At 59.1% G+C, this 11,386-nt stretch overlaps 1 protein-coding gene across 1 annotated transcript in view; it reads right to left on the reverse strand.

The window, feature by feature from the left end:
• The window catches only part of INPPL1 (inositol polyphosphate phosphatase like 1), a 70,692-nt gene extending 60,752 nt beyond the window's left edge, over positions 1-9,940 (reverse strand). The window contains exon 1 of the mRNA XM_045023077.1: positions 8,994-9,940. Coding sequence (XP_044879012.1) covers positions 8,994-9,172 — 179 coding nt within the window. The 5' untranslated portion in view covers positions 9,173-9,940. The remainder of the gene's footprint in view (positions 1-8,993) is intronic.
• Positions 9,941-11,386: the final 1,446 nt, after the last annotated feature.

Below are 11,386 nucleotides of genomic sequence, written 5' to 3' on the forward strand. Positions count from 1 at the left end.
GGCGGCGGCAGGGCCCAGATGACGGACCGTGCGTGCTGATGCGCCTGAGCTATTTTAGACGCTTGGAGGGAAGTAACGAGAAATAAGAACCCGCTGGGAGCTGCGGGGCTACACAGTGGAGCCCTGGGCTCAGCTGGTGGTACCGTAATACAAATTACCCTTAGTCAGAGGGGAAGGGAGTGAACCAACTCAGTCACACCAGGGCTGCAGCACTGAGAGAAATGACAGAGCTGCCGCCTGGAGCAAGGCACTAGGATGTAAGACTGGTCGAAGAAAACGTGCTGCGTTGTTAACCCCTGGAACTCATTGCCACAAGAACTCTGCCGAAGTAAAGACAGTTATTGAGAGAAGAAGAATCTCTGCAGTTACAGTAGACAGAATTAAAATGCATAAGGGATATAAATCCTCAGGCTTCAGGGCTTAAGTCAGCCACTGCCTGATGGGTCAGGAAGGATCTCTCCCCTAAAACTGCCTGTCTCTGGAGGGGTGTCTTCCTCTAAAGCAGCTGGTCCTGGCTGCTGTCAGGACATCAGCTCTGCTTGGACGCCGCATGGCCATTCCCGTCCCTGCAGTTGAGCGGGGAGGGGAGTACGAGGCTGGGGACGCAGGGGGTTGGGAATGACTGGATCCTGGGGTAATGGGCTTGGGGCAGTCAGCACTGGCCAGGCCCTCCTTGACATTAGGAGCTCATCAGAGCCAGACAGGCTGGATAATCTGTGCAGTTTCCCTGAGCCTCCATACTGGGCTCCATGTGGCTGGCGCTGACAATGATTCAAGCAGGCAGGGGGGAGGGGGGAAGGGGAGAGGAGCCTTGCCACTCCAGGGCCTGGGCACCGGCTGACGACAGAGGAATGCCGCGGCTCAGCGACCTGGCTCCAAGCCTCCCAGCTGCGGGGCTCGGGCCATCTCCACTCCGGCAGCCCGGCGCGGTCGGCACTGGGGGCTTTGTTCTGGAAATCGATACGGCAGAACTGTGAGAGGAATGTCTCCCCCCCCCGTCGAGGGTGGGTGGGCACCGGGGCAAAGATCCCCTCCCCCACCAGAGTCCCCCACCTCCCCTCTAACTGTGCTAATGCCCTCGCCGACTGCTGCACTGCAAGGGGATCAGCTCCCGGAGGGAGGCAGGAGCGCCCCTCAAAGGCCCGGGGTGCCGGGGTGCCGGCCCCTGGATTCAGCTGTGATCCTCTCCTTTGTCTGCCCTGGGGCCAGGTGGCAGAAAAAAAAGTCTCTCCTCTCCTGCTGTTTTCAGGGTCTGGCTGCGCCCCCACCCCAGCGCTCGGCCCAGCAGAGCCGAGCCAGGCTGGCGGGATCCCCAGCCCACAGCGAAGGCTCATCTGACCCCACTGACCCCCCAGAGGTTAGCAGCTTCCCTCTTCTTGGGATTTCGGCAAGTGCCAGCAGGCACTGCGGTATCGCTCCCTGGCGCCTGCCCCGGGGGCAGCAGGCCGGCGGGTCAATACCGGCTCTGTCAGCCAGATCGATGTGGAGGATGAGTCAGAGCCGGACAATAATGGGCATGGGGGGGAAGGCCGGGCAGAGGCTTTGCCTGGGGAGAAGGGAGTGGGAGGGGAGGGGGCAGGTGGGGCTCCCGCAGGCTTTTCCAGTGCCGGGGAAGAGGTCACGAATCAGCAACTAGAGCACCCCTCCCCCCACAGAGGTAGGTAGATCGAAGGCTCTGATCAGACTTTTGCCCTAACAGCTGAGTGCTCATCGCTCCTCACTCCGCAGTGCTGGGCCTCCCAGCTCTTTGGGGCAGGGAGTGTCTGGGCGCCCTGCTCTGTGCATGGGGTGCCCGGGGGCACCATGCTGCAGCTACAGTATTACGCCCCCTGGGCAGCTGGGACACAGACGCACTGGGACACGAAGTGACTTGCCCATGGTCACACGGAGTCCGGGGCAGAGCCGAGAGCTGCCCGGCGGCCTCCCGACCTGGCACCAGAACCCCCTAGGCCGTCCCTCCTTCAAGGCCAAGCCAGCGCTGCAGCCTCGACCGGCTCGGATCAGGCAAACCTCGGAGCCTTCAGAGCTCACCGCTGATTTCTCCGTCACGCTTTCTATTACGGCCCCATGGATAAAGGGTTAACGAGCTGTTCGTAGATTAATCAGTTCCTGAAACCCTCCCGTGCACCCTCCCCCGAGGCGCCCGCTCGCATCCATTAATCATTAGTCAGCCTTTCCGAAAGGGAACCTCCCGAACCAGAGCCATCAGGCCGGACTGTCACACTGACCCACAGGGGTGCCGGCTCCTCCCGGGACAGGGGGCGAGGCGTGCCGGGGGGAGGCGGCCACATTTAAAGATCTCCCCAGGGGCCACTGGTGCATTTGTAAAGGTGGAGCCCTGCGAAGGGTTAAGGAACCCGCTTGCCTTCCTGTAACCCAGGAACACTCCCTGGCCGACTTCTGCGCCAGGGTTATTTTTAGGTCCCAGCAGTGGTTTATTTTCCCCTCCGTGTCTCTCGCGCACACAGCGGCAGGCGGCCTCCGTGCCCTCTCCCTCGGGGAAAAGCCCACCCAGAGCTGCCGGGATCCAGGGGCGGGCAGCAGACCCAGGCCCGGGAGAGCCCGGCCAGCAGCTGGGTCAGAGCAGGGCAGCTTGCCCAGGTCTCTGCCGGCCATTTGCCTGGATGGAGACGTGGGAGCGGGCAAGGCAGAGGCCGCTAGTGAAGGGATCCAGCCGCCGGTTTGAATCCAGCCCAGGGCTGCAGTCATTTACCGACAACACCAGGCCCTGACCGTTCGGGGGCCTAGCTGAAGCGAGTTTGAGGCATCTCAGCCCAGCGGACAAGCGCCCCCGCCACATCGTGTGGCTGGGTGGGGATGGGTCTCGGCCAAGCAGTGACAGAGCAATGGAAACTCGCGCGCCCCCTGCCCCAGCAGGGGAGAAGATCCCCTCCAGCGCAATCTCCGGGGCTCTCCTTAGGCCCCATGGAGACACAAAGCCACCACTGAGGCAGCAGCCCGGTGGTAATGAGCCCGGAGAGGGGGCGGAAGGCCCGTGGGGGGTGGGGGAGAGCCCTGCGTAATTACAGCCGGCCCTTCTCCGTGCGGCGCGAAGGAACAGAGCGTTCTCACCACAGCACAAAGGCACCATGCATGAGGGGAGGGAGCGGGCAGAGTCGGCACCGTTCCCAGGGCAGCAGCTGGAGCTGAAGCGTGTTTGCAGAGAGGGAAATCGCTTTTCCAGGGCCAGCCCTTCGGGGGCTCCAAGGCCAGGGGGGAGCTCACAGCGGGAGGCGGGCAAACAGTCAGGGTGCCCAGAGCACCCAGCCCCGGCACTGTGGGCTGAGCGGCAGCACGGGCTAGTGGCTAGAGCACGGGGCAGGAGGCGTGGGATTCACACAGATCGGCTGCTAAATGCTGAATCGAGCTCCCAGCAAGGCACGAGCTCGCCTGAGTTCCCTCCAGTGTGGCAGTTCTCAAATCCTTCCTGTTCCAAGACCCCTTCCCCCCCAGAACTCTTGGGGCCCTGCTCTCAGCTGGGATTTCCCGGAGGTGCTGCTACCCAGGCTGGAATAATTCCACTGACTGGCACGCGGGCAGGCGATTTCTCCGCTCGCCACAGGGCAGACGCAGAGTCACTCGAGTGCCCGCCACGGACGCGGTGCTAACGGGGATTTCCCACGGCGCAGGGAGTCAGGGCAGCGTTCCGGCCGCGCCGCGCGGCATCCCCACCCTAAATCCCCACGCGTCCCACAAGGTGGAGGGTCCTCGCCAGCGCCCGGCTCTGCACAGCGCCTCAGAAACACCCCCACACCCCCAGCAGCGCTGACTAGACAGGATTGAGAGAATCGCGGAACTGGCCCACGAGGCGACAGAAAATCGCCAGGTCATTTCCTCTGGCGCTACCGCGTGGGCGGGCCTCGGCCCTGCCCGGGTCACCAGCAGAACCAGCACAGCCCTGCTCGGGCGCCGAGGGGCCGGACGGGAGGATCATTCCCTTCCAATCAGAGACAGGAATCGGTTCACCAGACCTTTGCGACGAGGGCGGTCGCAGGCAGATGACTGGCTTGGCTTGGGGCAGATGGATTTTGTAATAAAAGCACAAAGCAGAGACACTTGCTGCTTGGCTCACGGAGGGAGGGCAGAATTCATTGCTCAGCGGTGCCAACCTGAGCCCAGACGGCTCCCAGGCGGGTTTCGCAGAAGCTGCCGTACAGAACAACGTTTCATTCCCTAACCTCTGGCTGCACCCCTCTCCCGGAGTCCAGACATCACGGGCCACCTGTTGAGTTAGGAATCAGGCTGACTGGCAGAGCGCCCAGAGATCCCTAGACTTCAAGAGGGCCCCAGTCCCACAGCCACACACTGCAATATGTTGGCAGAATACCCCCAGCTACCTGAGGCTTCCCAGTGGTCACCAGCTGGCCACAGCACAGACAGACCCCACCCCCCGCATCCGTCCGCTCCAAGAAGCCCAGGCCCTGCCACTTGAGCTAAAGGAGAATCCCCATTAGCCAGTAGCAGTAGAGGGTCTATGACACAGTTAGCATGTTGCCTACGGCCCTGCTGGGAAGCTGCAAGATGACTGTCCCCTTGGCAGAGCCGTATCAGAGAAGGGATTGGCAGAGGCAGTCGCTGCAAGTGCGGGGAGGAGGGCACAGATGTAAGCCAGGAAAGCCCTGAATCGCCAGCTTCTCCTCATCGGAGTTCAGCTCTGGCCCTTAATCCCAATGAACGAACTGGGCAGGAGGAGGTTAATTCCCCTCCCCCACCCTCGGCAGGGCAGGAGTCAGAGCACCTCGGCCATGGGAATACGGACACTGCAGGGCTGGCCTGCCCCCACGCCGGGTCACTGGCACAAGGGGCTGATGCCGAGGGATGCCGTCCCCGGGCAGGCCACCAGGCCAGAGAACAGCGGTGCTGCTGTGCCCCATGCCCCACACCCAACCGCAGACACGCACCTCCCACAGCGCCAGCTCACTGCCTGCCATTCAGCCCAGACGTGGGCATCCGTAGGGAACCTGGCAACAGCCTCACTGGGCATCTTCCCTATCGGATGTCTCATTGCCTCTGCCTCGGCCAGTGGCCATTCTGTGTGCCAGCAAGTTTGGACGGGCTGGTCACTGCTTGGAGGAGGCCTCTGAAAAACCACCATAAGAACGGCCGTACCGGGTCAGACCAAAGGTCCATCTAGCCTAGTATCTGTCTACCGACAGTGGCCAATGCCAGGTGCCCCAGAGGGAGTGAACCTAACAGGCAATGATCAAGTGATCTCTCTCCTGCCATCCATCTCCACCCTCTGACGAACAGAGGCCAGGGACACCATTCCTTACCCATCCTGGCTAATAGCCATTAATGGACTTAACCTCCATGAATTTATCCAGTTCTCTCTGAAACCCTGTTATAGTCCTAGCCTTCACAGCCTCCTCAGGCATGGAGTTCCACAAGTTGACTATGCGCTGTGTGAAGAAAAACTTCCTTTTATTTGTTTTAAACCTGCTGACCATTAATTTCATACTAGTTCTTGTATTATGGGAATAAGTAAATAACTTTTCCTTATCCACTTTCTCCACATCACTCATGATTTTATATACCTCTATCATATCCCCCCTTAGTCTCCTCTTTTCCAAGCTGAAGAGTCCTAGCCTCTTTACTCTCTCCTCATATGGGACCTAATCCAAACCCCTAATCATTTTAGTTGCCCTTTCATTTGGTGCCAGGGGGCAGCGAGATGCGCCAGCGTCCTGTGCAGCTCCTATAACCTGCGCGGACACACGATTGATCACCTGGCACCAGCCCCCAGGGTCTCCATGGGACAGCGCAGCCTGCAAGGAGCCGCCACAAAACGAGACCCCCTCGCGTCTCTCGGATCAACACCGCACTCCAGCCGGTCTGGTCGGCCCTCCCACCCCCCGCCCACTAAGGACACACACCACAAAGGGACGGACTGACAGCCTCCGGCGTGGGCCGACTGGATTGCAGCAATGGTTAACGAGCGCTGGTACTTCTGGTTTCCTCACCCTGCCCTAACGATGGGTTACCAGTGCCCGCTGCCCAAGACTGGCCTGCTTCAAACACCCAGTGCAGGCAGGTTCTTAACAACACCTACCACCCACTGGGTGCAGAGACAGGAAGCGAATTCCTCAAGGTCACAGAGCAGCTCAGGCCTCTCGGCTGCCGGATGCTGCCCTCCTGTAGCTGACTGATCTAGTACGTTGGGAAGCACCAAGTTCTAGCCCCGTGGCACGGTTCATGTCGGTGGGGCAACCACGCATCCTTTCCCAGGCACCGATACAAGGAGCCGGGACATCACTTCATCGAATTTGCAGATTTGCAGGGAAAGGAATGTCAGGGCACAACAACGGGACCTTTCTAGAGTGAAACAGGACAAACCGCCCCCAGCAGACGTTGCACTGAGCCCAGCGTTGAGACCTGCTCGGTGAAAGGACGAGGAATTTTCATGCCACTGCAGCATGAGGCAGCGATCGGCCAGGATCCAAACAAGTCTGAGGAAGTCCAGATGCCACTCTGAGTTTTGTGGCTTGCCCCTGTTGCTACTGTAATGAGCTGCCAAGTGTGGACACGGAGCACTGCCCTCTATTGGATGGAATTCAAACTCCTCCACTGTGTGTCATAGGCCCAATACTGCTAATTTATGGGGATTCTCCGTTAGCAAAAGTGGCAGGACTCTGGGCTTTGGAAGCAGGTGGATTTAAATTGCAGACAGCTGATTATGAAATTCTGTGCAAGGGAGGGTCCCAGTTGGCCAGAGATTTGTTAGAGAGTAAAGGGCTGGACCTACACCAGCCATGTAAACTCGTCCGAAGCTCCGATCTGAACGTCGCAGTCCGGAACCCACCTCCTTCAACATTGGAAGGTGCCTGGCATTGGCGCTGACCTTATACAGGCTCCAGTCGAGCCTCGAGCCCCGGCTGCTGTGAGTTAAGTCGAGTGTCCAGCAACTGGAAAGGGGGCTGGCTGGGGGGGTTAACGACGGGAAAATGCCTCCCCATCATGCTCCCCAAAAGCAGGAGCTAACCCGGTTTGCCACAGGAAACATACCAGTCCCTCTGGAGCAGAGCCCTACCACAGGAAGCACTGGACCTGCCCTGGCTTGTAAGGCACCGGGGAGGTGCTAAGCACCTATTATAAAAGTGAATGGGAGACACAGGGACTCGGCACCTCTAGGGGGCAAATAGGCCTGGTGGTTTTAAGGCACAAGCTAGGAGAGTCTGCGATTCGGGCCTGCCAGGGGCAGGAGGGAAAGGAGGGGGGGCACTGATGCCTTATGGGGTATGGAGGCTGCAGCAGGCTCCTGAATGGCCCTCCAGCACCATGGGGAGCCTTTCCAAGTGGAGAATGCAGCAGTAAGGCAAATCGGCACCCTCGCCCAGCCACCCCATGGGGTCACTTTCCTGGCCCGGGACACCATCCCCACAGAATCGAGTCAATTTCAAAATCAAAGGTCATCTCAACTCCTGGCCCACCTAAGCTGCCTCTTCTGGTTAAGTCCCGAGCTCCCTGCCCATGTCTGGGGGGTTTCAATTCCGGGATCAGATTTTTCTCCCCCATCCTGCTGTGGGACAGGTTGGAGGACAGGGAACGGCTGACTCTGCCGGGGACCAGCCCCAAGTGCTGTCGGATTCACAGCACAAGCAAAGAAGGAACCTGCCTTCTCATCTCTTTCCGCTGCAGATACCTTGCGTCCTACCTGCAACGCCAGTCAAGAAAGGAGACCTGTGGCTAGCACTTTACCCAAAAACCCAGCCCTGCCCCGCTGGGAGGCAGGATCACCCCCTCACTTTACCCTGCAGTGGTCCAGTTCTGACACGGGAGCACAGAAGCTTCCTACATCAACAGAAAGGTTTTTCCATCCATGTCGCCACTCCATCCCGCCGGGAGGTGGTAAGTAGCTCAGTGGAAGAATTCTTCCCTCATCCTAGCTGCGTCTACACTGGGGCTTTGGTTGCTCTAACTCCACTGCACAGCACCATAGCGAGGTTATCTAATTATTAAGTGTAGACCTGGCCTGAGACACACAGAGGTTAAGGGACGTGCCCAACCGCCACAGCAAATCGGTAGCAGAGTCAAGAGTAGAACGTAAGGCCCCCAATGCCCAGCCCTGGGTTTATTTCACCTTATTTTCGGGTTTTCTGTCACTCCCGTCACTGGAGCCAGAGAACCCGCCAAGCAAAACCTTCAGGGACTCGGGAGAGCTGGATTCAAATCCCAAGTGTGCAACAGCCTCCCAGCCTGACCTGGGGCGAACCACACTGCTGCTCTGTGCGTCAGCTTCCCCCCGCCCCGTCTTTCTGCCCCCCGTTGTCCCTAGTAAATCCTTCGAGGCAGGGCCTGTCTCGGGCAGCACCTTGGGGCCCTCGTCTTGGCTGGGGCTGGCTCTAGGCATTACAGTCACAATTATACCGACTCCCACTGCCCAAGAGGGATGTGCAACTGGACCGCCTGATCTGTAGGTCTGGGGTCCAACAGCCATGCTTGGACGCTGGTGTCCATTACACAAGCAGCTCTATGTAGGGATGTAGGTAGACACACATACATACACTTATAGCCTCTAACTTTCTCAGCTCTCTGGGGCTGTCTGCTGTGTACAGCGCCTAGCACACAGGGGCTCTGATCCATGGCGGGGGCGGAGCAACGGGGCATTGGCAGAGCACACTGCAGGATCTGGTGACCGTAGAAGATCTAACCGCCCGCCCCCCTCCTCACCCCCAAGCCAGGAGACCGGGGGAGCATTTATTTGTGCGCCAGAAGGGACAGGAACCTCCCTGGGGGTAGGGGGCTTACTCCAGCTCTGCATCCTGCCTCCCCTCCTCTATGATCGGGGGAACCGCAGCGCCCTCGGCTCAGCCGGGCCGGAGAGGGAAGTCAGGGCCCGGCGCCGGTCCTTACGCTGCACGTACAGCCCGGGGCAGGGGCACCCGCAGCCGGGACAGGCCGCCTCGCCCCGTCCCCTGCCCCGCTTGTCTCCGGCACAGGCCAGGGGGGGTCTCCCCCCCGCGCCCATCCCCGTGGCGCCCGGGCGGAGGACTCACAGCACGCAGAGGGCGTAGGCGCCCGAGACGCTCTCGCTGTCCCGCACCAAGAAGCTGCCGTCTCGGCCGGCTCTGGCCAGCAGCTCCTCCGCCGCCGCTCGGCTCAGGTCCCGGTGGTACCAGAGCGGTGCCGGGCTGGCGGGCCCCGGGCTGGCGCCGCTGCCCCCGCCGCACGCCATGCCCCTCCCCGGGGCCGGCTCAGCCCGGGGGGCCCCGCGCTCCGCTGGCCAAAGGAGGCAACACACCAAACCCAACGGAGCAAAAGTTCAGCTCGCCCCGGCGCCCCCGAGTCGGAGCTCGCGCAGCGCCCGCAGCCCGGCCGGGCTCGGGGCTAACATGCCCCCGGGCAGGGAGCCGCCGCTTCCTTCCAGGCGCGCCGCGGGGCCGGGCGCATCGCGGGCGTTGTCCGGGGCCCCCGGGACGCCGCTGGGGGAGCCCGGGCCGAGGGGTCTCGCCCCGCCGCCGCCGCCCCACGCGGGGGAGAAAGTTTCCTCCTGCAGAACAAAAGGAGCAGAAGTTGCGAGGAGCCGGAGCGGGGGCTGCGCACGGGCTCCCTCTGCCTCCAGGAAGCCCCCTGCACCCGCGCGCCAGCGACTGTGCGGAGCAAAGGGCGAGGGTTTTCCAACATCACCGAGGGGGGGCCGAGCGCCCGGGACAATGGGACATTCAGGGCTGCGGGCAGAAGCCACGGGGGGGGGGGGGGGGGAGTTGCTCCTGAGCAAACAGCCGCGCGGTTTTTTCTTCCTTCCCAAAAAAGGAGAAGGGAGGGAGCCGCAGCGGGCTCGCGCCGGGGTTTTGCTGCTGCTCCTCCGCGCTGCAAAGTTTCCCTGGCTGCGGCGGCCGTTCACGCCCCCTCGCTGCTAAGTGTCTGTCGCTTCCCCCTTTGCAGGCTGGGCCATGGCAAGTCCCGGCTCCGCAGGCGCGGCTCACCTTCCCTGGGCAGCTCCTGCAGGCAGGGCTGGCTCAGAGCAGCGCGCTCTCTTCCTGCGAAATGCAGTCCCGCTCTGCCCTTCGGAGCATGCCTGCGGACGGAGCGGGCAAACAGAACCACCCAGGCGGAAAAATGTAGCTAGTGGCATAATAAGTAATGAATAAACTTCCTCATGCAGCCTTGCATGACAACTGGTGGCTGCTCTTAAAGGGACAGTGCCTGGGTCTTCGGTTCTTTTACTGGGGGGGGGGGGTTATACAAATGGCTTAAGGGATAATCACCAGCTTTATAGCTCTATTTGGGCATAAGCTTTCATGGGTAAAAACCCCACTTCTTCAACTGCACGGAGTGAAAAGTGACTGATACAGGCATAAATATATAAACAGACTCCAAGAGAAACCGCAGAGCCACCATTTAATTGCAAACTTAACACCATTAATTTTGGCTTGAATAGGGACTGGGAGAGGCTGGCTCACTAAAAAACCAATTTTCCCTCTCTTGGTATTGACACCTCCTCATCAATTATTGGGAGTGGACCACATCCACCCTGACCGAATTGGGCTTGTCAACACTAGTTCTCCACTTGTAAGGTAACTCCCTTCTCTTCATGTGCCAGTATAGTTATGTCTGTATCTGCAGTTTTCAATCCATGCATCGGAAGAAGTGGGGTTTTTACCCACGAAAGCTTATGTCCAAATAAATCTGTTAGTCTTTAAGGTGCCACCGGACTCCGTGTTGTTTTTGTGGATACAGATTAACACGGCTACCCCATGATACTTTATGTTTTAGCACAGATCTAGGAGCTCTCTGTAAGCCCCAAAGCTGGTCTCTCTCACCAATAACAGATATTACTTCCCCTGCCTTGTCTCTCTTGTAGCACCTTCCATCAGGAGGGATCCCATTTAAAAGGTTCTATATGCAGCTGCCACCTCTGGGGTGGATTGCAGCTGCAGCTTATCACCAGGGATCCTAGTTTTCCGTGATTAAAAAAGACCATAAAAATCCACGTTTTTCCATGATTAAAACAAAATGCTGAACTTAGTAGAACCCCATTTATCTGAGCCTCCATTATCCAGCTCTCCGTATTAACGGAACCACCAGCTGCCCGGGGCTGACAGCGCCAGGGCTGGGGCTTGGACCATTGCAGCTAGTGGTTCTGTTAATACAGAGAGCCGGATACTGGAGGCTCAGATAAATGGGATTCTACTCAATATGTGTTTATCTTTTCACAAAATGGAAAAACTAAAAATTCTCTGTAAAAACTCAAACTCTGGGTTTTTCCGTAGCAAACAGATTTCTAGGATCCCTGCTTATCACCCACCAGCCACTGCTTGCAGGACTTTGGGCAAATCACTTAAGCTCTGTGCTTTGATTTCTCCTCTATAAAAGGAAGATAATAGTTCTGGCTTGTTTAGTTAGACTGCAAACTCTTCATCATAGGAACCGTCTTGCACTACATGTT

Source organism: Mauremys mutica, chromosome 1 (assembly GCF_020497125.1).
Source record: "Mauremys mutica isolate MM-2020 ecotype Southern chromosome 1, ASM2049712v1, whole genome shotgun sequence".
Lineage (NCBI taxonomy): Eukaryota > Metazoa > Chordata > Testudines > Geoemydidae > Mauremys > Mauremys mutica.